This window comes from Corvus hawaiiensis, chromosome 12 (assembly GCF_020740725.1).
Source record: "Corvus hawaiiensis isolate bCorHaw1 chromosome 12, bCorHaw1.pri.cur, whole genome shotgun sequence".
NCBI classification, from domain to species: Eukaryota; Metazoa; Chordata; class Aves; order Passeriformes; family Corvidae; genus Corvus; species Corvus hawaiiensis.
In genome coordinates, this window is record NC_063224.1 from 7,421,520 (window position 1) to 7,447,674 (window position 26,155).

General features: G+C 55.4%; 3 protein-coding genes across 3 annotated transcripts; 2 read left to right on the forward strand and 1 right to left on the reverse strand.

The window, feature by feature from the left end:
• Positions 1-27: 27 nt before the first annotated feature.
• AARS1 (alanyl-tRNA synthetase 1) lies at positions 28-16,076 on the forward strand. The gene is made up of 21 exons (XM_048316698.1): positions 28-87; positions 1,462-1,670; positions 2,262-2,450; positions 3,048-3,193; positions 4,329-4,520; positions 4,949-5,093; positions 6,316-6,461; positions 7,014-7,122; positions 7,217-7,367; positions 7,723-7,847; positions 8,479-8,623; positions 9,246-9,424; positions 9,922-10,035; positions 10,777-10,983; positions 11,614-11,798; positions 12,218-12,326; positions 12,981-13,094; positions 13,376-13,495; positions 13,960-14,046; positions 15,415-15,528; positions 15,808-16,076. The coding sequence occupies exons 2-21, from the start codon at positions 1,527-1,529 to the stop codon at positions 15,991-15,993; spliced, it is 2,907 nt and encodes a 968-aa protein (XP_048172655.1). The 5' UTR covers positions 28-87; positions 1,462-1,526; the 3' UTR covers positions 15,994-16,076.
• Positions 16,077-16,126: 50 nt separating this feature from the next.
• On the forward strand, positions 16,127-17,352 carry EXOSC6 (exosome component 6). The gene has a single exon (XM_048316701.1). The coding sequence runs from the start codon at positions 16,214-16,216 to the stop codon at positions 17,039-17,041; it is 828 nt and encodes a 275-aa protein (XP_048172658.1). The 5' UTR covers positions 16,127-16,213; the 3' UTR covers positions 17,042-17,352.
• Positions 17,353-19,171: 1,819 nt separating this feature from the next.
• LOC125332087 (RNA-binding Raly-like protein) lies at positions 19,172-25,403 on the reverse strand. Its single transcript, XM_048316700.1, has 6 exons — positions 25,307-25,403; positions 23,190-23,268; positions 20,896-20,946; positions 20,413-20,561; positions 19,967-20,080; positions 19,172-19,681 (listed from the first exon to the last, which is right to left on the reverse strand). The coding sequence occupies exons 1-6, from the start codon at positions 25,341-25,343 to the stop codon at positions 19,470-19,472; spliced, it is 642 nt and encodes a 213-aa protein (XP_048172657.1). The 5' UTR covers positions 25,344-25,403; the 3' UTR covers positions 19,172-19,469.
• Positions 25,404-26,155: the final 752 nt, after the last annotated feature.

The window sequence follows — 26,155 nt, forward strand, 5'->3', positions numbered from 1 at the left end:
GAGGTGGCGGCCGCCGGAGGGGCGGGGCGGAGTGGGCGCTGCGGCGCGGCCGGAGGAGCGGAGCGAGGGGCGGCGGCGGCCGCGCAGGTACGGCCCGAGGGGCCTGGGAGGGTCTGGCCGCTGGGTTTGGCTGTCATGGCCCGGCTGGGACCCGCGGCCACAGGGGAGAGGGGCACGGAGAAGGCGGGGTGGGAGGGTGGCGGTGGTGGTGCGCTGGTCGCGCCCCATGTGGGCCCGCGGGGGGATGCCGGGCGGCCGGCGGCGCTGCCGGACACCGCTGTGCCCTCACCCCTTCTCGGGCAGTGGAGAGCGGGTGTGTCGGGGCAGAGGCTCTGATAGGCCCTGGGGCCGCCGCTATGCCTGGTTCTTCCCACTTCGGGTCCTTCCCTCCTCCAGCATCGAGGTTGGACTCGATGATCTCGGAGGACTTTTCCAACCTCATTGATTCTGTGCTGTGAATACTCCCAGGCTTTGCTCCTACGGGGAATTCGCGTCTCTCCGTGCCGCAGCAGGCTGCTGGGATCTCGCCCCACTCCGTGGATGCGCATTGCGCTCCGCTGTCAGGGACAGCCCTGTGTACCCGTAGGACACGGGCGGTGCTGCCCTCCGGGCTGTCAGCCTGCCTCTGATGTTCGTCTCCTCAAGGAAGGGGATGTGGGTCCCCTCAAGGAAGGCTTCCAGGCATCCCTGGAGCTGGCTCTGCTTTGAGCAGGGTGGGTGGACAAGGTGATATTTGGGGTCATTTCCAAACTTGGCTGTTCTATGATTTAGTCATTGAATTATAAAATGGTTCGAATTGGAAGAGACCTTAAAGCCCATCTGGTTCTAACACCCTTGCCATAGGACACCTTCCACTAGACCATGCTGCTCCAAGGACCATCCAACCTGGCCTTGAGCACTTCCAGGGATGGGGAAGCCACAGCTTGTCTTGGCAGCCTGTGCCAGGGCCTCCCCAGCCTCACAGGGAAGAATTTCTTCCTAATATCTAACCTAAATCTCTCCTTTTCCAGTTTAAAACTGTTCTGCCTTGTTGTATCATTATTTGCCTATGTAAAAAGTTGCTCTCCCTTGTTTTTATAAGCCCCCTTAAATACTGGAAGGCCATAATGATGTCTCCTCACTCTCTGCGTTTAATCACCTTGAATGCTTTGATGACTTGGCAGTTCCTTTGTCACCAGCAAGACCAGCACAACCCACTGAATCCATGTGAATTTGTTATTTTAAAACCATGTGTTTTCAAAGAAAAAGTAGCTTGATGTAGAGCCCCTGAAGTCAGGGAGGTTGGGGGACAGGAAATTTTGGGTTGGGCCACCACTGTTTGGGGCAGACCGATGGTTGAACTGAGGTGTCAGTGGGTATTTAACAATGTAGGGAGACCCTTTCAGGAGTTGGAGACAGCGATCCTGATGTTCACCTTGAACTGACAGCACATCAGAGCGTTGTTTGTTGTTGTTTGTTCAGACTGCACCGAGGTTTTGCTGCTTTCCTGCCACTTGCTTTAGACAGTGGCAACTTCCAGCTTCCAGATGGAGACCTCGCTCACCGCCAGCCAGATCCGGCAACGGTTCATTGACTTCTTCAAGGAAAACAAGCACACCTATGTGCACTCATCTTCTACAATCCCCCTGGATGACCCCACACTGCTCTTTGCCAATGCTGGTATGAATCAGGTAGGATTCCCACCCTGGCACTGCGGTCCTAGGAACATATCCTGTTGGAACCTGTGACACTGTTTGCAGAGCTGTTGGGAAAATTATTGTTTTCTCCATCTTCCTTCTGGTCACAGAGAGATGGTTGGTGTGTCCACTGGAGTCCTCTGTGCTCTCACAAAATGGGCAAGAGCACTGGAAGAGGTTCCTGTGGTGGGAGCTCTGCCAGTCTCCCTTCCTTGACCCCTGGTACCACAGCAATCCTGGCAGAAATGACTAATGGTGTGTTTGAAGAGCAGATGAGACTGGTCTGCTGCAAGGGCTCTGCTGCAGATCAGCAGCCAATTTTTATTTTTTGGCAGCTGGGAATCTGACAGCTTTCAGTCCCTTTGGAAGCCCTGGGCTTTGGTGGGCTCTAGGAACTCTTTCTGTGTGTGAGTGCTGAGTTCTAGGCATGGACAGCAGCAGCAGATTTGTTTCTAAAAGGTGTTTTGGGTATGTCCAGACTAGTGATATCATGACATAGATGACACTTACTGCCTTGCTGTTGCTTGCAACATTTGAAAGCAGGTTCTGAGTCCGTTTCCCAATTGCCCTTTTTTCTCTTCTCAGTTCAAACCCATCTTCCTCAATACCATCGACCCCTCACACCCGCTCGCTAAACTGAGCAGAGCCACCAACACTCAGAAGTGCATCCGAGCAGGGGGCAAGCACAACGACCTGGATGATGTGGGGAAAGATGTGTACCACCACACCTTCTTTGAGATGTTGGGATCCTGGTCCTTTGGGGATTATTTCAAGGTAAAACAGTCCGGGTGCAGCTCTGAATCTCTTGCGCAGATTTATCCATCTCTGTAAACTCAGCAGAGTGGTTGCCAAGAGGAAAGAGAATATGTTGGCACAAAGATGCATGTAGCTGCTTTGGAATATATGAGCTTGGAAGCTGCCCCAACCCTGCAGAATGATTTGAGATTAATTACTTAAGGTTACAAAACTGATTAAATTAACTCTGCTAGTTTGGAGTCTTCAAGTAGAGGTTTTAGTGGCTGTCCTGGAGATGTGGGGACTTAAATGTGCTATGCAGCTATGACTGACCTTCAAACAGGAGCGATCATACAATAATGATTTCCTTTCCCAAGCTTCTTGCTAGTGTAGTATTCAAAGTCAGAATTAAAAGGCTTTTTGGAGGCAGTGAACATGCTAGGAGTTAACTTGGCTGCATGAAGACAGTCATGTGAGATGTTTCTTGTGCCCTCTTCACTGCATGTATCAATCTACCTCTTTCTTATGTCAAAAGTCAGAAAGTTTTTGGCTGCTGATACCTACAGTAGCCAGTTTTGCATGTTGAAGAGGAGCTGTCTTTGCATTCACTTGCTGACCTTATGTTTCCTTCTGCAGGAACTTGCTTGTAAACTGGCACTGGAGCTTCTCACCAAGGAGTTTGGCATCCCTGCTGAAAGACTCTACGTCACTTACTTTGGTGGAAATGAGGCTGCAGGACTGCAACCAGACCTGGAGTGCAAGCAGATCTGGTTGGATTTGGGGTAAGGCCTTTCACTGAGGAAGGTGCATGTTTTGATTAGCAATAGGAATTTATTTGGGTTGGATATTAGGAAAAAAAATCTTCACAGAAGCAGAACAGAACAGGCTGCTCAGAGCAGTGGTGGAGTCACCATTTCTGGAGGGATTTTAAAGCTGTGTAGCAGTGGCACTTTGTGGCATGGTTTAGTGGTGAGTTTGGCAGTATTGGAGTAATGGTTGGACTTGATGATCTGAAAGGTCTTTTCCAACCTAAATGTTTCTATGACTCTATGATGGCCTGTGTTATGTGGCAGAACACATATAACAGGAGACTTTTAACAAAATTGAAGTGTCACAAATAACATTTGCAGGGTGGTGGAGCTTCCAAACCAAAGGGAAGTACTGATATTAGGTAGAAGATACTGAGAGCTCTGGTTTCCAAATCTCTTGTGTAAGCTTAAGGATCCTGCTTGGTCAGATGGATGGGATGTTCTGCCCAGTGTGCTGCCACTGACAGCACTTGAGAAGATCATGGAGTCATAGAACTGTGGAATGGTTTGGGTTGGAAGGGACCTTACAGCTCATCTTGTTCCAAGGCCTGTCTAACCTGGCCTTGAATACTTCCAGGGATGGGGCAGACACAGCTTCCCTGGGCAGCCTATTCCAGTGCCTCACCACGCTCACAGGGAAGAATTGATTCATAATATATAATAAGCATCTGCCCTCTGTTAGTTTAAAGCCCTTTTCCTATCACTCCATGCCCTTCTAAACAGGTCCTCTCCAGATTTCTTGTAGGCCCCTTTAGGTACTGAAAGGCCACAACAAGGTGATTCCAGAGCCTTCTCTTCTCCAGGCTGAACAATCCAAATTCTCTCAGTCTTTTCTCATAGAAGAGGTTCTTCATCCCATCAGTGTTTTCTTGCTGGTGGCTTTACTGAGGTGTTGCGTAAGTCTTTGTTTCCAGCTGGGATGAGTGCCAGGCGCTAGTGTTCACCTGATCCCCTCAGCAGGGATCCTGAGTGTTAGGCTCTTGGTTGGTCTCTTAAGAATTCATCAGCACATCTAGGGAATTAGTGAGCTGTGGGTTCTCTGGCATAGCCTTTAGGTTGGGGAATTCTTTTAGTTAGTCTCTGTTGTTCAATAAATTTCTTCTTACAGGCTAGCTGAAGGCAGGATTCTGCCTGGCAATATGAAGGATAATTTCTGGGAAATGGGAGACACCGGCCCCTGTGGTCCTTGCAGCGAGATCCACTATGACCGAATCGGGGACAGAGATGCTTCACACCTGGTCAATCAGGATGACCCCAACGTCCTGGAGATCTGGAACCTGGTGTTCATACAGTTCAATAGGTGAGCCAGACCTGCTTCCAGCTTCCAGGTGAGCCAGGTTGCTCCAGCTCAGTTTGGGAGGCTGCTTAGGCTGCATTCTCTTTTAACTGCCCGTGGCTTACTCGCCATTCCTAGCAGCCAAACACTTTGTGATGCTCTGTCCCCTTACCCACCAGTACAGAAGGGGTTGGTCATGCTGCTTTTGGGACAAACTGAGAGTATTTTCTCTATCTGCCAGGAGTTCAGTATGGAATAAGTTGTTGTCTGCTTTGGGTCTAAGTTGTTGCTGAGGGTCTTGTTAACTGTATTTTATCAAAGTTGTCCTTTGTGTGGCTTGTGTATGGGCCTGTGTCACAAATCTGATGGAACTAAATCTCATGGAGATTGAGGGAGAGATGGGATTCCCCTTGCAGAGCCTCCATCCATAACATCTCACCTTTCTTTGGCAGGGAAGCTGATGGGACACTGAAGCCCCTTCCTAAGAAAAGTATTGATACTGGGATGGGCCTGGAGAGGCTGGTCTCTGTGCTGCAGAACAAGATGTCCAACTATGACACTGACCTTTTCCTTCCTTACTTTGAAGCCATCCAAAAGGTATGAACTGGAGCCTTACCCAGCTGTGTCCATTCCCTGAATCCCTGGGGAGATGCGTGGGGCTGGTTGGACAGGGTGGTCTCTGCTTTCCCAGCTGCTGTGAGCCTCACACGTTTGCACTTTGCTGAGGGTAGGAACCCAGGCTGGCACAGTGATTGCTGCCCTGGGACATGTTTCCAGAGGAAAACAGGACAGAGAGTGGTGCAGCTTACCCAGCTTCTGTGGACTGTCCTGATGAACACTCCTTGGTCCTCTCCCAGTGGGAGAGGCTCCGCAGTCCCTCATGGCCAAGTGCTGTTTTTTTGCCATATGGTAGAGAGATACCCAGAATCAATTTGTCCTTCAGTCTCACACCTGGAACATGCTGATCTGTAGAAAATTCCCTTAGACAGGAGGCCTTTGCCATATAAACCACAACAGCCACTTGCAGAACCTGTGTGCTGCTGCTGCATTGTCTCGGGTGGGGATCACGTTACCCATGCTGGGAGTTCTGTGTGCAAGTCCGAGCCTTTTTTTTCCCTCCATGGAGGGGGCAGATCTTCCTGGCTGTACATCATGCTGGATAAAAAGCAGGGAGAAGAGCCTAAGCTCCTGCTACCTCTAAGGAATGAGGTGCTGAGTTCCAGAGTTGGAACTGGAGAGCTGCCCTTCTTCAGTGCTAAGTCCACTGGTGACACAGCCCCTGTGTCCTTGTCTGCCTTCCAGCCATGTGCTGGGAGCCCAGCTGGAGGGACTGTGCCCGTGGGGGGAGGTTTGCACCATGTGCAAGCACTGCATGGTTACAGCAGTATCTTTCCCTAGGGTATGGATAAAAACATCCTAAAAGAGGAAAGCTGGGACCATCTCCTGTGTGACAGAATTTGAAAGGTTTCTTGGCTGGGCAGGTTATGCCAGGTTGGAGTCCTTGAGCCAATGTGCAAAACAGATGATTTCCCTGTACTCTTTCCCTCTCCCTCTCTCGTGGGTTCTTAATGATGGGATAAATTGGATTTTCTTCCCTCTGGTCTGGAGAGCTTTTGGCCATTGAAATGTGGGCCATGGCACCATGCAGAGCCCGCAGCTCTATGCCTCCCCTGGGTTCACTGAGTCTCCTCTTTCCAAGAGGAATGTTCTCTGTGGCTGTGGGTGGTGGGCTTGGCTTCTGAGGCCCTTCCCTGTAATTCTGCCACGGTGCCACTGTCAATAATTGTCCCCTCTGCCCACTGCCTTCTCCTCTGCACAGGGCACTGGTGCCAGGCCGTACCTGGGGCAGGTCGGGGCCGAGGATGCTGATGGAATAGACATGGCCTACCGTGTGCTGGCCGACCATGCACGGACCATCACCCTGGCCCTCTCGGACGGGGGCAGGCCTGACAACACTGGCAGAGGGTAAGAAGGAGCTGCTGCATTGTCACCGCTCGCATCCTGTTCAGCATGGCTTCCATCAGGGCTCTGGGATCTCCTCTGTGTCTGGGATCTTTTTGATCCCAGTGGGTAGCAGAGTGTTTGCTCGGAATATTTGACGCTTGAATCGCTGTAGTAAGGTTCACCCAAAAGGCCATGATGTACAAGTCTGAAGGTTCTTGTGAGCACCATTGCTGCTGTGCCAGCCCCCGGATAGGATCAGTGTGGGCAGACAGGCACAAAGCCCTGCTTGGAGCAGTGCTGCTATTGAAAAAGCAAGGAATTTTGGGCTGGGAGAGGCTGTGCTGCAGGTGCCACTGGGCTCAGTAAGCACACAGTGAATGTTGGTCATGGAGCTGGGGACTGGCACCTCACCTGTGCCTTACTGCTGCTGTGAGCAGCCGCTCGAGGGAAAACGTGGGGAGAAAACCCTGTGCTCTTGGTCCTGGGAGGAGCTGCTGGTAGGTGGTACTGATGGAGCCCCTGAGAACAACTCAGATGTGTAATGTTTGCACGGGGCGCTCTGCTATTCCCTAGGTATGTGCTGAGGCGGATTCTCCGACGGGCCGTGCGCTACTCCCATGAGAAGCTCAATGCCCCCAAGGGTTTCTTTGCTACTCTGGTTGATGTGGTGGTGCAGTCACTGGTAAGTTCTCCTACTCCACTGTATCTGCTGAAGACATCCTCTGCTGAGATGTGCACGTCTCTGTGCTGAAGGGCTCATCCTCTTGGGTCTGCAGGGAGATGCCTTTCCTGAGCTGAAGAAGGACCCAGATATGGTAAAGGACATTATCAATGAAGAGGAGGATCAGTTCCTGAAAACACTGAGCAGAGGCCGTCGCATCCTGGACAGGAAGATCCAGAGCCTTGGGGACAGTAAAATCATTCCTGGTAAGGCTGTGACTTCTGTCTGGATGCAGCAAAAGGCATTTATTATCTAAGATCACATCAGGGCTCAGCTGGGCGGGGAAATTAGAGGTGTGGAAGGTGGTGGGGGGACAAAGTCGGAGTCAGAAGACATCTCTTAGAGCCGAACCACCTGTCTCTCCTCTGGCTTGTGTTCACTTGCTCAGTTTTCTAAGCTGCCCAGACACAGATCTCTGTGCTGGCAGGGAGGAACCTTTTGGATGTTCAATTCTCCAGGCCTGTTCACTGTCCTGCTGTAGCTCAGAGCCAGTGGGAGAGGAGGGAAGGGAGCAGTGTCTCATGGAACATGAGAGGTGACTGCTTTGCACTTTCTCTGCAGGTGACACTGCCTGGTTGCTGTATGACACCTACGGTTTCCCTGCGGATCTCACTGGGCTGATTGCAGAGGAGAAGGGCCTTGTTGTAGACATGGAGGGCTTTGAAGAAGAGCGTAAAAATGCTCAGGTAGGTAACAGCTCCAGGGGAAGCTGGTTTATGGGTGCGCAGGGAGAATTCCCTTCCTTGCAGTTTGCAGTCGTAAGTTGCTCCTTTCTCACCGAGTCTGCTCACATCCCCTATGCCCCATGGTTTGTCCCATGGGAAAATCCAGGACAACTGCAGTTGCTGTGGGACGTGTCTTTTCTGTACAGCTGGGGTTGGTTTTGCTCGCTAGCAAAGCCTGGAACCTTGAGCTCAGCCTTCAGACAGAGATAGTGGAGTGCTGGGAGCACCTCTGCCGTCCTGTTCTGGTTAGGGAAGTTAACTCCCTGTCCAAGGATCAGTATCTAGGCAAGCCTGCACCTTGGGTGCCTCTCCCATCATGTTTGCTGCAGCAGTAGGGAGTGGTGTTGACCAGCTGGGTACTTGCTTGTCCTTACTGGGCTCAGGCCCACTTGGTCTGCATGCTGGAACTGGCTGCTCTGAAGCCAGAGAAATGGGTGCCCTCCAGATGCTGGCACACAGCTTCCCAGGGCAGAGCTCTCAGTCAGGGAGTGCTGAGGGATGTGAGTGACATGTGCAACTAGGCTGGCATGCATTGGTGTTTCTTAAACCTTGGTATTTGACAGCTCATTTCTCAAATCTTGCTCATTGGCAGCTCAAATCCCAGGGCAAGGGTGCTGGAGGGGAGGATCTCCTCATGCTGGACATCTATGCCATTGAAGAGCTGAGAGCCCGAGGGCTGGAGGTGACAGATGACTCACCAAAATACAACTATGCTTCAGATCCGAGTGGTACCTATGGTATGAGAAAACCTTCTCACAATCATGTACTGCTACTAAACCTTCCCTGGCATGTACCTCTGGGCTCTCCTTTCCTGGGACATGGAGTTGGGAGTGGAAGGCTGTGCAGGTGAATAGCCTGCTTGTTACTAATGGAGCAGAGAAAGAGGACAGACTGTTCAGGGGCTACTGTACTGCTGTTGCCATGTTAAGGGAATTCCTGTTCCCTGCAGCTTTGTGTCTCCACAGTGTTATGTTGGTGTTTCTCCGCTGCTCCTTTGCCAGTGCTGCAGGAGACTGCAGTTCTGCTTGGCCTGTTGGAGGGTGTTTGGCTTGCTTGCTCTGGCTGTTCCTGCTAGTTTTTTGATTTGATGGAAATTCAGGAGGCTGCAGGCTCATAGCCATGTTTGTGCTGACTTTTGCTGCATAGGTGTGGAAGGCAGTGACAGTCCCTGCCTTGGAGGGCACTGAATTAAATTCCCAGCTAACTGTTGCCTTGCTCCTCTCTCCTTATCCCCTGCAAATGTGGTAGCTGCCATGAGCTCCTGCAATAACTGGGAGGTGTTGCTATCACATTCTGCTCCCATGTGGTGTCTATAAGGTTTTCCTGTTTTACTGACACTGCCTGTCATCCTGGTGGCAGATTTCGGGAGCCTCGTGGCCACGGTGAAGGCCATCCGCAGGGAGAAGAAGTTTGTGGAGGAGGTATCCACTGGCCAGGAATGTGGGATAGTGCTGGACCAGACCTGCTTCTACGCCGAGCAGGGTGGGCAGATCTATGACCAGGGCTACATGGTCAAGGATGACGACAGCAGGGAGGACGTGAGTGGGCCTGAGAGCCTTTTGCTAGACTCTGTCTGACCCGGGGCCTGGGCAGAGGGGGAGAAGGGGCCAAACAAGCTCCAGCAATTTTCCATCCATGTTAGGTGTCAGGCATTGCACAGGGTTCCTTTCTGGGGGTGCAGCAGGGCATGGATGGGCTGGAGTTTTGTTCCCTTGCTTCTTGAGGAATTCAACTCTGTGCTGCTGTCACCAGAATGTGGATGCCTGTGGTGGTGGTGCTGGGATTGCCAAGCCCAAGGGCAGTGCTCTCGAGCTGTGATGGGGAGCTCTTTTTGTGCCCCATAACTGTGCCCCACCTTCATTCACTTCTCCGCTTTGCTGCGTGCTGTGCCTGGGGACACTCAGCTTTCTCCAGCACACATACCACTCTGGCTCTCAGCTGGGACCTTTCCAGTTGCAGCTCAGACCTCTGGCTGGATGATTTCTCCCCTTGGCCTCTCACCCTGCTCACATGGGGTGTTTTCTTCTTTGTACAGAAAACAGAATTCACTGTGAAGAATGTGCAGGTCCGAGGAGGTTACGTGCTCCACATAGGAACTCTCTATGGGAGTTTGAAAGTAGGAGATCAGGTCCACCTGACTATTGATGAGGTGAGTTAAGACATGGTATAACACATGGGCTTTGTCTGTTTTCTCTGGATTTTGTCTTGTTTCTTTTCATTGGTTCCACTTTGGGGGCCTTATGTTTGGGTCCTGCTCTCCCTGCAGCACATGATCAAGCAGTGTCTGGCTGACTCCAAGTCTCTCCTGCTTGGCACCTGGCTTTCTCCTACCACAAGGCAGCTAAGGCCCAGCTGGCTCAGAGCCACACTTGCTGGGTTTGCTGATCACAGGCAGAAACACTTTTTGGGTCATGACTTGCAGGGAGAACATGTGTGGTGCATGGGGACAACAGCAGAGAGCCTGGGCTGCCTGCCCCACTCCAGACATTGCTCCTGTGGGCTCAGCTTGCTGAGTGAGTGCTGGATGGAGCACAGTCAGCCTTGATGCATTTCCTTTCCCTATAGAGGCAGCACCTTTAGATGAAGAGGGAAGGCTTCCATCTTGGAGTGCTTTTCCCTGCTGAGGAACAGAGATTAGTATCTGTGTCCTAGTCTGTCCTTGGCCTCACTCCACACAGGCCCAACAAGGGGACTGCCAGGACATAGCCGTGCACGGATTTGGTGGAGAACACGTGCTCCTGTAGCTGAAGCTCCAAGGCAGCGTGATCAGTTGTTTGCTGGGCTAGTTTGGGATTCTGTTGGATCAGGGCATTAACCTCCCCTTCAGCTGCTGGAGGTGGTCGTGGCTCTGGGGTATGGGACCCCATCTGACAGTGGCTTCCTCCCTCAGGCCAGGCGGAGGCCGGTCATGAGCAACCACACGGCCACCCACATCCTCAACTTCGCCCTGCGCTCCGTGCTGGGGGAGGCTGACCAGAGGGGCTCCCTGGTGGCACCGGACAGGCTGCGCTTCGACTTCACAGCCAAGGGAGCCCTGTCCACCCAGGAAATCAAGACAGTTGAAGGGATTGCCAACCAGATGATTGAGGAATCAAAGGTGGGTATGGCTGACACGTTGTATACATTGAGTCCAGGTTTTGGATGATCTGGGATGCTGGGAGTTTGGCATGCAGGAGGATTCTGAGCTGCTGGTGCAGTATTGTGCACAGATTGCCATCAGTTGAGAGGGTTTTGAGTGGGAAAACCCCATATGGATTGTTCTGTTCATTGGTTTCAAGCCCTCTCTAGGGCTGGAGTGTTCCCATGCCTGCAGTAGTGTCACACCAGCTACAAGAGCCAGGAAGTTTGGCAGAGTGTTTTGCAGGCCTGGCTGGATTTACACTGTGCACCCAGACACCCAGTGATGTGTCCTCAATGGCAGGGGAGTTGCTCTGTCTGGTGCCAAGTGTCAGAGCAGACCCTGGATGACCGTGGAATCTGTGCTTGGAACCATTTGCATGTGCAGTAGCACACAGGGAGTCCGAGCAGGTGGTATTGGGAATTTTGAAGATGAGACATCTGCCAATAACTTTGTGATTCTTGCAGCTCAACAAACCCCAGCTCAGGTGTGAGGCACAAGATTTCACTTCTAGGATTTATTAGAGGAAGAAATTTCCTGGGAACGTGGGCTGTCAGTCACAGCTGACAGGACTGGCTCTTACCCTCCTCTCTCTGCTGTCCTCTGCAGACTGTGTATGCCAAGGACTGCCCTCTCGCAGCAGCCAAAGCTATCCAAGGACTTCGGGCAGTTTTTGACGAGACCTACCCTGATCCCGTCCGTGTGGTTTCCATTGGCATTCCCGTGGAGGAGCTGCTGGCTGACCCCTCTGGCCCTGGGGGCTCCATCACCTCTATTGAGTTCTGCGGAGGGACGTGAGTACCTGGAGAGGTCAGGGAAGGTGGTAGGGTGGCTGAAAAGGAGTTCCTGTGTAGCCTGAGCTCCTGGGAGTGCCATGAGCATACAGTGGGCAGAGCCAGGGCAGAGCTGGAGGTGGTGGTGATGATGTGCCTTTGCATTCCCAGTCCTGAGCTAATCAGTCTTCAGAATTACCTTTTGCAGGCAGGAAACTGTCTGTATTGCCCCTGCCCTCTCTCAGGGTCTCTGGCAGTGCTGGGAGCACAGCCCTTGCCACCCTTTCCTCACTCATTTGCACAAGTGGTTTTTTGTGCCTGTCCCCACATTGCTGCATTTCTCTGGCAGGATGGTTGTCTTATTTCTGTGCTGATTGTTGCTGAAAGGAGAGGTGGATTTCTAACTCCCTCTTGTGGGTCTGTCTGGGTTCTTTCCAAAGGCACTTGCAGAACTCCAGCCATGCTGGCCCCTTTGTGATTGTTTCAGAGGAAGCAATTGCTAAAGGCATTCGGAGGATAGTTGCAGTCACCGGGGCTGAAGCTCGGAAGGTAAGCGTAGGCAGGAGAGATCCTCTGTGAGATTCCACCTATTTACCCTGTGCTCAAGTTCCTTTTGTTCAAATTTGCACAATATCCTCTGAGGACTCACGGAAAAGGGTGCTGCTGTTGGCAAAGGCTGTGCTGGAAGCCCTGGCTATACTACAGTCAGAACAAGGAAGAGAGGGGGAAGCCTCAGATGTGGGTGTTATGGCAGAGAAACCTGGGTGGGTGTGTGGGATGGCTCCAGGGTCAGCTCAGGTTGCTTTTCAGAATTGCTGCAGATAGAGAGCTCTTGGCAGCTGGCTAGGCCAGCAGGAGAGTGGTGAAGTCTGCGAACCCAGTCCTCTGCTGCAGGAGGCAGTGACTTTGGATGCGGGCTGGCACTCCCTGAAGTGGGAACAAGGGGTTTCATGGGGGGGATGACTTCTCTTTTGGGGGGATCTTGGCAATCCTGGCAAAGAAAAGAGACCTAAGGCTCATGTGCCAGCATCACACCCTGGTTCTGGTCAGGTGCTGTCTGCTTTGGCCCTGTGGCTTCCCCAGAGTTACTAAGCTCCATCCTGGGGCATTCCAGCATTCCTCACCTCTTCGTACTCTGGGGTAACCAAGAGCCTTGCCTGCTCAATCTTCCTGCTTGATTTAACTCAGATTGTATTCTCCTAGGCCCTCAGGAAAGTCGACAGCCTCAGGAAACTGCTGTCAGCCCTGGAGGCCAAGGTGAAGGTCCAGACAGCTCCCAACAAGGATGTGCAGAAGGAGATCACGGATCTTGGTGAGGTGAGTATGGTAGCAGTGCTCTGCCTTCCCAGAGTGAATGGGACCTTGATTGCCAGCACTGGGTGGTATTAATGAGGCATGAGTTCACCTTCTTGCTCCTTTCCAGCAGCCCTGCATCCCATGGGTGCTGCAGCCAGCACCTGTTGCCTGGGGTCATTGGCACTGGGAGAGGAGTAGAGCTTACGGGGCTCTGCCACTTGAGGCAGAGTTCATGAGGTGCTGCATCTCCTGCCATGGTCACTGGCACCTTTAACCTTCTCCACCTGCTTCTCTTTTTGCAGACACTGGCCACTGCTGTTATCCCACAGTGGCAGAAAGATGAACTGAGAGAGGCTGTTAAAGCACTGAAGAAAGTCATGGATGACCTGGACCGAGCAAGCAAAGCTGACATCCAGAAAAGAGTGAGCCCTGGGCTGGAATAAAGGACAGTGTGGGAGAGCTGTGGGGTGCTCCCCTGGGAGCTCTGTTAGTGTCCAGGATGGAAGAGAATTGATGTGTGGGAATGCCCCTCACACTGTTCAGCCCTCCAGCTTCTGCTGCCTCCTGAAAGAGAAGTAGCTCCATACCTGTTCCCTGTGTTGAAGCATGGCAGCGTTTTCCTGCCCTAACAGTGCCCCTGGGTGCAGGCTTCCTCCTGGATCCCACTAGAGTTTTCTGGAGGAGGAATCATGCACGACATGCTGTCTTGCAGGCCACATACCTGCCTGTCAGAATATATTCCTCCTTGCTTCACAGTGCAAGGCTGCTCCAGGCTGGGCTGTGGGTGTGTTTGGGCATCTTGGGGGCTTCTGTCCCTGCTCTACCCAGGTGGTTCTTGTGTCCATACAGTGTGGGTGGTCTAGTGGCTGACCACTGTTGTCCTCAGGTGCTGGAGAAGACCAAGCAAGTTATCGAGAGTCACCCTAACCAGCCGTGGGTCATCATGGAAATGGAAAATGGAGCCTCAGCAAAGGTATGGGAAAGGCTGATCTCTCCTCAACAGCCTTCCTTCTGCCTGAGGAGCAGCTGGGTGGTCTCTCGTCACTTGGGGAGGCGGTTCAGTGCTACAGAGCTGTCCCTCTTGCCACATGCTGTCCATGAGAAGGGGGAGGGACCACTGGGGTATTGTCTTGTGTCCCACCTCCTGGACTAGCACATGGGCTTGCAGAGCTGGTGGGTTCTTGACCACTTGCTGAGCTTCCAGACCTGGTGGTGGATAGGGAGCCCAGCAGAAATCCCGTTGTGTCCCAGGTAAGACTCATCCTGCAGCAGTCATGATGCTGAAATGCACTTAAAGGACTGAGAACAGCAGCTCTGCCGAGCTGTGAAAGTCACGATGCTTGTGGCCCCTGCAGATCAGCTCTGGGAGCGGTGTCCTGGGCTGAGTGTGTGGACAGGACCAGGCAGAGAGCTGCCCCCAGCTATGTCTGCTCAGCTGGGTTCAAGTTCTTCCCTGGCCGGGGCTGAATCTGCTCCTTCCTTCCTCCACACACAAGTTTTTTTCCAAGTAATTTCTTTTGGAATGAACGCTCCGTTGTGTGTGCTGTGTCACAGTGCCAGGCAGTGGGGGCTGGCTGTGCCTGGGCTTAGACCGCTCTGGGCTTAACACCCTGTTAAATTTCCTCTCCAGCAGTCTTGGAGCTGATCCTGCTCACTCTCTGTGGCCACCAGCATCACGATGCCCACGTTTCTGCTCCCAGTGCGTGCTGTTGCAGTGTTTTCCCTGGCAGAAGGGTGCATCCCATGGGATGGCAGTGCTGGCAGCCCAGGGAGCTGCATGTTCCCAATCCACCCAGAGCAGCACTGCTTTGCTTGCCAGAGGACCCACTCCTGGGGCTCTGTGCTGTATTGTGCTGTCTGTGCAAGTGAGGGATGGTGGTCTCCTTGGGAATAATGGAATGTGTGGCAGTCTTCCTGGTTCTTCCCTGCCTGCTGTGTCTGATAACGCTTGCAGCCTCTTCATGCTGCCTTTGAGTCCTGATTCCCTTTGGAACAGCTGTTCCCTTCTGCTGGGAGGAGCTTTTTCTCCTCCAGCCAGTACACTCAGGCAAAGGTTCATTCTGGGGCTGATTCTGCCAGTTCCTGGATACCTCATGGTGGGGAAATAAAAGCATTTTCTCCTTCCTCCCTTGGGGTACACAGGCAGGGTTTATGTCCCCTGCCAAGGCTTCTACACTGCCAGGAATGTGAAGATGGCTCATGTTTGGGAAGAGGAGCATTGCACAGTGCTGCTGGCTGGTTTAGTGCAATTCCTGAGGTCTTTGTGGGTGCTGTTGGGGCTGGAGCTGGGCTGGGGGCAAGCGCAGGGAGGCAGTCAGGCAAGGATTTTGTTCTCTTCCAGGCCCTGAATGAATCTCTGAAGCTTTTCAAGACTAACTCCCCCCAGACCGCTGCTATGCTCTTTGCTGTGGATAACGAAGCTGGCAGGATCACCTGCCTGTGTCAAGTACCCCAGGTACTGCTGAGGCTGCATGGCTGCCTCTTCCTGAGCCTCCGTGAAGGAGCTGCCGCCTTCAGGCAGGAGCTATCTAACGTTACACAGCCAGAACTGATTGGCAAGAGCCACAGCCCTCATGCTTGGGCTTATTGTCAGGCTGCAGAAGTGAGGGAAGAGGGGTTGTGCTCTGCAAACAGGGAAGGGGAAGAGTCAGGACTTAACGGCGTGGTAGGCATGGGGTGGGGAGATTGCTGTTCTTCCCTCAGTGCTGACCGCTGGGTTTCTTTTCCTGCCCAGGAGACTGCAAATAAGGGCCTGAAGGCCAGCCAGTGGGTGCAGGAAGTGTCTGGCTTGATGGACGGCAAAGGTGGTGGAAAGGACATCTCTGCACAGGCAACAGGCAAGAACGTGGGCTGCCTGCAGGAAGCCCTGAAACTGGCCACGGACTTTGCCAGGCTCCGGCTGGGGGAGCTGAAGAACTGACTGAGGGGGGAACCCCGGCCCCTTTGCCTCCTTGTCTGTCCCCTGCGCGGTTTTCCGGTCAATAAAGGCTCCTTTTCCCCGCGCTCTGCGCTCCGGCTGTGCTGGGCTGGCGGGACGGGACGGGACGGGATGGGGTGGGATCTCCCTGCCAGTCACAGCTTGTGCCCGCCTCCCGCTTGGGCCCGCCCCGTCCCCGCCCGCTCACGGTGTCCCGCCGAACATGCCGCTGGATCACCGCCGCCTGCGCGGCCCGGAGGAGTCGCAGCCGCCGGCGCTGTGGGCAGCGACCGCGGCCGAGGATGAAGAGGACGGGGAAGGCGCGGGAGCGGCGCCGCGGGATCCCTGCGCCCTGCGGCCGCTGTTCGCGCGGGCCGGACTGCTGAGCCAGGCGCAGGGCTCGGCCTACGTGGAGCTGGGCAGCGGCACCAAGGTGCTCTGCGCCGCCTGGGGCCCGCGGGAGGCGGCCGAGCCCGGCCCGGGCCGGCTGCTCTGCGAGTTCCGCCGGGCGCCCTTCGCGGGGCGCGGGGCGCGGGGCCGGCCGGGCGCGGCGGCGGAGCGGGAGGCGGAGCGGGAGGCGGCGGCGGCGCTGCGGGAGGCGCTGGAGCCGGCGGTGCGGCTGGGCCGCTACCCGCGGGCCCGCCTGGCCGTCAGCGCGCTGCTGCTGCAGGACGGGGGCTCGGCGCTGGCCGCCGCCGTCAGCGCCGCCGCCCTGGCGCTGGCGGACGCGGGCGTGGAGATGTACGACCTGGCCGTGGGCTGCGCGCTGTGCCGGCCGCCCGCGCCCGCCGCCTCATGGATGCTGCAGCCCGCCGAGCCCGAGGAGCGCCGCGCCGCCGCCCGCCTCACGCTGGCCCTGCTGCCCGCCCTCAACCAGGTGTCGGCCGTGCTGGGCGGCGGCCGGGGCGGCCCGCCCGAGGACTGGGCGCAAGCCCTGCGGCTCGGCCTCGATGGCTGCCACCGGCAGTACCCGGTGCTGCGGCAGAGCCTGCTGCGGGCCGCCCAGCGCCGCGATGCCGCCGCCGCTGCCACCGCCGCCACCAGTGCCTGAGTGCCCCTGAGACCTGCGTCCCTCAGTCTGAAGATGGGGCATCTCCCAGAGCCCGCCCAAGCTGCCTTCAGTGCTGCCGGAGACCCCTGGAGCCTGCCTGATCTACACCTCACTGCTGGGGACTAAAATAAGCTTACTTTTAGAATATTAGAAGTTTTTTACGTTTAAGCTTAAGTTTAATTGTAACTGCTGGACAACCCCCAGGCCCAGCCTGATCCATGTGTCATGCTGCTGGAGACTGGATGAGCCAACCTTTGCACTGCTGGAGACCCAAGAACTGTGCTCAAGGACACTGGAATCTACACACCCCCCCCCCCCCCCCCCCCCACCACCACCACCACCACCAGAGAGCCCCCAAAGCAGCCCTCACACTGCCCAAGCACCCCAGAGTGCACCTGAGAAGCCCCCATCTTGCAGGAGACCATTCCCAGCTGGCACCTCAGGACCCAAACAGCTTTGCATGCTGCTGAAGCCCCTCAAGAACAGCCTCCATACTGCTTCAGCAGCCGGAGCCTGCCTGAGACCTCCCTCCTAGCAATTGCTGGCACTGCAGGACCCCACATCTCCCTCTGGGTTGGTCACAGCACCAGGCTGAAACCCTCACTCCAAGCTCCCCACCATAACCATCCACGCAGGCAGCATCCAGGCAGGAACCACATCATGGCATGGACTGTGCACGCCTTGGACTTCCTGCCCAGGCAGTGCTTCAGAGTGGCAGAGTTGTGTTTTGTTAGTTTTTTCATAATAATAAATCATATTTTTTCTGGTGAGTCTTCTGCCTGCATGACCCTCCTGGGGCCTCTGCCAGCTATGGGCAGAGGTGGAAGGATGCACTTACATAGTCAGGGTCACCCCCTCTGCTCCCACTGTCCTTGAGGAGTTCAGGGGGAGCTGGGTGCTTCCTTGGAATCTGGTTATTCCTGGAGATGGAGTGGAGGAGGTGGCCCTGTCTGCCAAGCTGCACCATGGTGGGTTGGTAGGGAATATTCTGCGTATTTTCCACTGGGAAACAGGGCAGAGCTGCACTCGTGCCTCTGGGTTGAGCTGTAGGAAAGGCAGCATCCAAGAAAGCCCTCAGAGCTGGGGGTTGTGTCTGACAGCACATAAAATGGGGTACAAAAATTAAATGTGCACTTCAGACGGTTAAAAACTGCATTGGAGTCGAATAACCAGAGAAAAGAAATACAAATTATTTTTCTTTCCAACACAATACACTCTTTTACCAGAGCAAACTAGAAATACTGAGTAAGTTCCTACCAGTGAGAGAAGGACGACTGAGAAATTAGGGGCACGGAACCAAAATGTGACACTGGGGAGCCCGGGGGGGACCAGGACTCCTTGGGTGCAGGCCAGGGGCCCTTGTAAAGCTTTTACTGGAGTCCTGCTGGCCACAGACATGATGCCTGGCTGAGAACAGCCCATGGAAAACCAGTAAGGAAAACACATTTGGGAGCAGGGGCAAATGAGAGTGATTCAGTTGGCATTGCCCCACTGCTGGTCCTGCAGCTCACATCAGAGCTAGGCTTGGCACCTAAGAGGCAAAAGCCTCTTAGAGCTGGCTTAGGGTGGTTCCTTCTTTCTATGATGGGACGCTGAGCAGCTCTGAAAGCCATCCTGGGCTGTACCCATGCCTGCTGCACCAGTACCCAGGGTCTGAAGGTCAGGATGCCACGTGTGCCATAGGGGTGGGAGCCCTGGGCTGCTTTCTCTGTGCTCCACAGCATCTTGTGGGTGAGGTGACACTGGTAGCAAGGCAGATGGATTTTGGGACACTCCTTTGGGATATGGTCCTTTCTGGTTTTTTACTGCTCCCCTCCCTCCCCAGGCCACCTCTGCTTATCCATAGGTCTGAAAACAGGAGGAAAAAGAAAAGCACACTGGAACACAAAAACTTCTCTCGCCAGAGCTGGCTGGCAACTCCCAAGGTGGGACACTGGGCTGCCAGTGGTAGGGGATGGCCGTGCCAAGGGCAGGCACCTCATGTCATATGTGGCACTACCTGGAAGCCTCAAAAGAAATAAAGAACAGAAGCTGGGAAGGGCTGGCCACACGGGAAGGCCACAGCATTCCAGTCTGGCTACTGGCTGCCCTCAGGGTCCGACATGTGGGTTTTCACCTGTGAGGAGAAACACACACAGGATCAAACTCAGCACCCTGCCCAGCACGGCGGTACCTGGGTTCCCACACGCAGGTGGGGAGTGCAAGTGTGGGAGCAGCACCTTTGATAACATGTATTTCTGCTCTGAGGGGTTTTTTGTAACCTTGGTGCTGGAGTGATGCACACCCAGGGGGTTGCTGCAGGGTACTTGAGGATGTTCTGGATGTGCCAAAAGTTTTAGCCCTGGCACTCAGCTGGAACGGCTTGAGGAACCCCGATGGAGCATTTCATCTGCTCCAGGCATCCCTCACCAGCAAGCAGGGGTGGATTTTAGGGAAGCAGAGAGCCTGGCAGAGGATCTGGCCCTCCTCTTACCGTCTCCTCTGTGTCTGTGCTCTCCTCAGCACTGTCAATGTTGCGCAGGTCGCTGTGCCTGTCAGCCCCAGTCCTCTCCTTCCCCCGCAACTCCTGTGACCCCTCTCCTACTGGGGATGGTGACTCTGTCCCCAGCTCTGCCCTCTTTTTCTCACTCTCTTTAGACCCTGAAAAGGCAGAGACAGAAGAAATTTGGGGTACCTGTGCAAGCACCAGCTCTGTTCTCACCAGCTTCCCTTGTCTTCGCCAGCTTTCTGGCCAAAAGGCCAGGCTCTTCCCTGCGAGCCCAGAGAAGGGAAAGGACGTGGGGAATCTGCCCAGCCAGCTCTGGATGTCCTGGGCTCATGGGAAGGTTCTCCTTACACCCAGCTCAGTACTCAGGCTCGTGTGTGCCCGTGAGCTGCCCAGCACAGACACACAAGTGTTGGAGGGTCTGTGGCCGGTCTCCTCACCTGTGAGATGCTCTCTCCGCTGGTCCATGCGGTCCAGGCTCTCCAGCAGACTGTCCACCTGTGCCTTGATCTGGCTCAGCTCCCCCTTGATGGAGTGCAGCTCTTCAGCTCGCACTATGGGAAGAGGAGCCGTGAGGATCCCACCCAAAGCCAGGAAGACATGCCATCCTGGGCAGCCATCTCCAGAGCACCCCCCTCTCTGGAGCATTCTCCTCCACAAAACATTCTCCTCTATGAAACATCCTCCCCACTGGGCATCCTTGGGGAACAGGAATGGATCCAGGGGACAGCCAGCACACCAGTGTAGGCCAGGCTGTGTCTGCTGGAGCTGGGGACTCACAGCAACAGGGTCAGCACCAAGTGGGACCTCTAGACTCTGGCACTGCTCTAATGCACCGAGACACAATAGCTCAGCCTCCTCTTCCTCCCAGCCCTGTCGCACTTACACTTTGTCCGTCCTGTTGTGGCGCTGGTGCTGCTCCTTGTCCTGGGCTGGGAACTCAGGCTGCTCTTGCTTCCTCCTCCCAAGTGAGTCCGTCTGGTCTTGACTGGCATACGGTTAATGAGTGGGGGGATCTTCTGGTACTCGTACACCCTGCAAGGGCACAAGAGCAGGGTGGCGTGAGCACAACCTCAGAGATGCAGCAGCAGCAGCCAAGAGAGCATCTCCTGGGATCCCTGCACAGTAAAGGACCCCCAACCTGGGCACTGCCCTGCCCACATGTTGTCTCTTCCCCAAGTACCCCTCCCCAAGGCCCCCCAAGCCTGGGGAAGATGCAGCTCCTCCAAGTGGGGAAATACCACTGAGCCTCTGTCAAAGGCAAGGGGCCGGATGCCCAGGACACCCCACTTTTCCACGATCAGAGATACAGTCGCATGCCAAACCCACACATGCTCAGCTCATCTCGCTCCTGGGATGCTGCGCTCACCGGTATGGGAAGTCGTCCCTGTAGAGATCATAGTCCAGGTCACAGTTACTGCTGCAGGAGGGAGAGAGAGAACATGTCAGCTGCTCTGTGGGTCCACAGACACCGTGGAGCAGTCACTGCTGGGCACAGCACCTACCCAACCTTCATCCCTGGGGAGCAGGAGGCATCCTGGAGGATCCCATGCAAGCTGCAGCATGGTCCAGGAAGTGGCTGTGCCCTGGAAGGGATCTTCCTCAGAGGCAAAAAAGGGTGTTGAGTGGGATGGTGAGAGTCCCTGGGGCAGCATCAGCAGGGTCTGCCCTCAGGAAGCTGCATTTAGAGTACCCTGATGTTAAATTTCATGGTTGTGCCAACTCGCTTGGCTCCAAATTAAGAAGTGTTCTGTCAACAGATCTCTTCTACTACGAGCAGTGACATTCCAGTAATAAATCATGCACTCTGGACCAGGAGCAGGGAGTGGGGGAAGGAGAAGGAAGAAGAGGAGGAAGAGGAAAGACGCTGAAGCTCATTTTGCTGCTTCAGTTCTTGCAGAGTCAGGGAGCATAAGATTGAGCCTAACCCGAGGGGAGTCAGTCTTGATCTGAGCATCACTTGGAGCAGGGAGCCTTCATGCTGCCAGGAATGGGGGGACCAGGACAAGGTCCCCCAGGGTTCCAGATTTGGCTGCAGATGAACTCGTCGCTGCAGGATCAGTGCGGGAGCTCAGGGAGAGCTGGAGGTCTGCTGGGGGGCTCGCAGGCAAGCTGGGCTGCCCTGCTTGGGGCACCAAACCTAGGCCAGGCTTGCCCAGCCCAGAGGGCAGCTTGGAGCCCATCATGGGGCAGTGGCATCCCCTGTCCCACTGCCACCCTGCCTTCTTCAAGAATCATCTGCACAGCCCACAGCCCACAAGCACCAGCCTTTCTGGTAAGGGTGAGCTGGCAGCCCTGGGGAACCAGGACCCACCTGCTCCTGTGCTTTACTCTTGGGGTATAATTATTGGGGTGTATTTTGGGAGGTTTTGGTCCAAGCTCACTGCCTTCCCAGTTTCCATCACTGTGATGGGGACAGCAAGTCCTTCACATCCCCAGCTCCTGCCTATCAGGGAGGAAGGTTGCAACCTGCCCCGGGGAAGAGGGGAATGGGCAGTGGGAAAGGTGTCCTAACCCACACACAGGGCACAGGGGAAGTGCCCCCTGCAACGGCTGCTGATGCTGTATGGAGCCCATGCCAAAAGGGGTGGGCATGCCACAGGCCACCTTGTGCTGTGGGAGAACTGTTGGCACTGCAGGACAGTTAGTCTTGGGGTCTAGCACCCAGCTGGGGACACAGCAAGGGGTTTCCTGGCTCAGCTCTTTGCTCAGAGCATCCCCTGGGAAGAGAAAAAGCAGTGGCTGCCACGCTCCAGCACCCAAGGGGGCCGGCAGTCCCGGCCCTCCAGTGCTGCATCCCTTCAGCTCCATGGCAACGGGCAGAGCAATTAGTTCAGTCAGGGCGTTCACAATAAAGCTCTAACAAGACAGGAGCCCAGCTCTGATCCCCTCCTCACCACACATCCACTGAGACATGGAGCCAAGAGTGCACAGGGATGGGGACAGGCTCTTCATCTACCACTTTTGCCACCATTACCATCACCTACTGCCCTCCTCAGGGCCATTGCCACTCCTCTGTGCCTCTGCAGGGGTGTCTGTCCCTGAGGAACAGCATTTAAGGGGCACAATTGCAACTGACATTGACATAGAATCATAGAATCCTGGAATGGTTTCAGTTGGAAGAGTTCTTAAAGTTCATCTCCTTTCAAACCCCCTGCCATGGGCAGTGACACCTTCCACTAGACCAGGTTGCTCCAAGCCCCATCCAGCCTGGCCTTGAACACCTCCCAGGATGGGACATCCACAGCTTCTCTGAGCAGCCTGTGCCAGTGCTTCACCACCCTCACAGGGAAGAATTCATTCCTTATGCCCAACCTAAACTTTCCCCCTGGCAGTGTGAAGCCATTAGTGGGGGGCAATACTTTAGCAGGCGTGGAGATCACAGGGCTCTGCTTGTTCTCCCACCGCCTTCAGATGGGGAAGGGGACTCCCCACACCCATTAATGACACACACCAGGAGGAGCCTGGCAAGGATTGCAGATGGCACCAGTGCACCAGGAGATGCTCCAAGAGCCCTGGGATGAGGCAGGGATGTCCCTACCTATGCCTCCCAGCTGGAATAGCCAGAGGTGAGAGTGAGGGAGAGCAGGGGAGGAAGAGGAGCCAGGTGTGGGACAGTCCCCAGTCCCCAGGGCAGCCCCCGCCCCACACACAGGCACTCACTGGTACAGGCTGCTGCTGTGCTGCCGCTTCTGGCCCAGCCTGGCCCGGCTCGGCTTGGGCTCTCTGGCCATGTCCAGATCTGAAAGGAGAGGAGGGGAATGAGCAGTGGAAAGAAAGGGGATGATAATACCCTACCCCACACAGACACGTCTCTGGCACCAGCTTCCCAGCCATTCTTCTCTCCCGGCTGGAGATGTCCCACTGCAGAGCACCCACAGGATGAGCAGGGGGCTGGCAGATCTCTCTAGATTTAAGTTTTTGGAATGGACAGGAGCAACCCAAGGTTGTTCCAGAAATGTAATGGCTCCAGCTGTCCTTTCCCATGGGCGCCCTGTCCCAAGGACCCAAAGCTGGGCAGGCTCCAATTAGGGTGGCAGAAAGCACCTCTGACGATGGAGGTAATTAACCTGCAGAGGCATTTCCCACCACTGTGATGAATCCACCTTTGCTATCACTCCTGCTGGGTGGTTGGACTATTTTTCAGGGATATCCAGGCCAGCAGGATGCCTGTGAGTACAGCTGGGTGCCAGGGATGGGGGAAGCCCTGTGTCCAGCTGCTTCACCCTCCCAAAGGCTGCTGAGACACGTGTGATGATGTGTGGGGTGGAGATGCCTCTTGGGATGCCACATCACACCTCCCTGGCAATGCTCTTCATTCCTTCTTTAGGATTTCACAGCCAACATCCATAGAAAAGCCAACTTGGATCAATTTTCTACATATACATTTGAGAGGCACCGATGCTGTGGTTTGTGAATATCTCCATATATTTAATTTTGTAATTTTGGGACACTCCAAAACCTCTCTGGCCACTGGGGTGAGGAGACAGTTGAGGGCTCCCTCTTGCACACTCACCCTTGGCCATAGTAAGTATGACCAACTGTTCCATGGGTGACATTGTGGATGCTACTGCACCAGGGAACACCATGTTGAAGCTTCTCAAGTCATCTGGGAACACACCAGCCCATCAGAGCAGTCTAGACCTCCCAGGAGCCTGGACACTGGCCACAGGCCTCTCAAGCCCCACAGCTGTCAGAGCAAGGTCCTGCTATTCCTACAGAGAAGAGGGTTTCTGAGCAGAAGGAAACTGGAACTTGTTTGCTTTCCAGGCTGCCACCTTGTGTGGCAAAGTTTGTAGGCTGGCTCTGATCTTAGGATGAGCTGGGGAAGGTGCTCAGTGTGCACCAGGAAACGCTGGCGCCCATTTTCCGTGGGTGCAGCAGCATCCCTAGGGATGGCCACGCTCACTGCTCAGGGCCAGAGCCTGCTGTTGACACCCCTCTCTCCAGCCCATCACATCCACCCAGCAGAGACACCCACTCTCCTCCCTGACAGCAGGACCCCAGCCAGGGACCCCAGCCATGGCTAGACACCCTGTCACAGGCCACCGGCATCATGGGGACAGTCCTGCTGGGGCAGGAGACCACCCCAGGTTGATTGGCCCTGTGTCTGGGCTCCCTTCCCTCCCCAGTAACAGAAGTGTCCTGGGAGAATATTCCTGTCCTAGTGGAGTAATGGTATGGGGGAATAATGCAAGGAGGGCCATCCCAGTACTTGGAGGATATTCCTATCCTGGGGGGGGGGGGGGGGGGGGGGGGCAGTATTAGCATGGGGGCATCCCAGTATTGAGAGGACATCCCTGACCTGGGGTTAATGGCATGGGGACATCCCAGAACTAGAATACCTGTCCTAGGAGGGAATGGCATGGGGACATCCCAGTACTGAGAAGATATTCCCGACCTGGAGCTAATGGTCTGGAGGGATAATGGCATGGAGACATCCCTGTACCGGGAGGACATCCTTGTTCCAGGTGCGATGCCATGGGGAGAACCAGGCATCCCGGCTATTGGGAGGCCATCCAGCCCTGGGGAGGGACTGGTACCGCTGTGGTGGGCACCCCGGAGGGTGCCGTGTCCGGGGTGAAGAGTCTTAGAGGCACCAGAAGGCTGCAGGGGGACACCCCCGCCTCGGTCAAAGCTGCCGGTGCCGGTCGAGCATCCCAGTGCCGGGCGAGCATCCCGGTGCCGGGCGAGCATCTCCCGGGGAAGGGGTGCGGAAGGACAGCCGATCCCGCGGGAGAAGGGGTACTCGGGGAGGGTAGGATCCGGCCGGTACTCACATCTCCAGCCCGCGTCCCCGCTGCCGAAGAGCGTCATGGCCCCGCTCCGGCCCCGCTCCGGCCCCGCTCCGGCCCCGCGCCCGACCGACCGCGCTGCCACCGGGCGCTACCACCGCCGGGCGGGGGGGCCGCGGGCCGCACCACCGCGGCGCGGCAGGGGACACCACGCCCCGCACGGGGGTCTGTGGCAGCCCCGCTGCCCGTCCCTGCCCGCACCACTGCCGGCACCGCGGGGACCGGGCTCACCCTGCCCCGGGGAGCTCCAGCCTCACTCTCATCTTCCCTGGGCTCCTTCCAGCTCCATCCTCCCGCCCCTTCCCACCTGCCGGACCCCGCCCTCGGGATCTCCATCCTCATCCTCTCTAGGCTGCTTTCCACCTCAATCCTCCTGGCACCTTCCACCTGCCAGATCCTGCCCTCCTGGCTGCCAGCTCACTTTCACCCTGGGTTTACACAGTTTGCCCGGAGCCCCGAGCCCAGGCCAGCAATGTGGATGGTGCCTTCCCTTGGCTGAGGCAGGGCACAACCAACATGCCACGGAATGTCCTGGCTGAGGACGTTTTAATTCCCAGCCCCGCACTGGAGTGGGCTGTTATGAAAGGAGGAGGGCAGTGGCATGTCCCCTTCAAAGCACCCACTGACACCCATGAGTGCTGGGGCTACAAGCTTGCATTCAGCACACGGGGTGCTGTGACTTGGGGCCACACTGGGGCTGGAAGAAGCAGCTCTTGGCTAACACCACTCCTCCAAAACAACCCCATGTGCTGAAGATGAGCTCAGCCAAGGCTGGCCTTGGCTCCTGCAACCCCAGAACCCACTCCAGAGATGAACCTGGAGGTTCCACCCAGT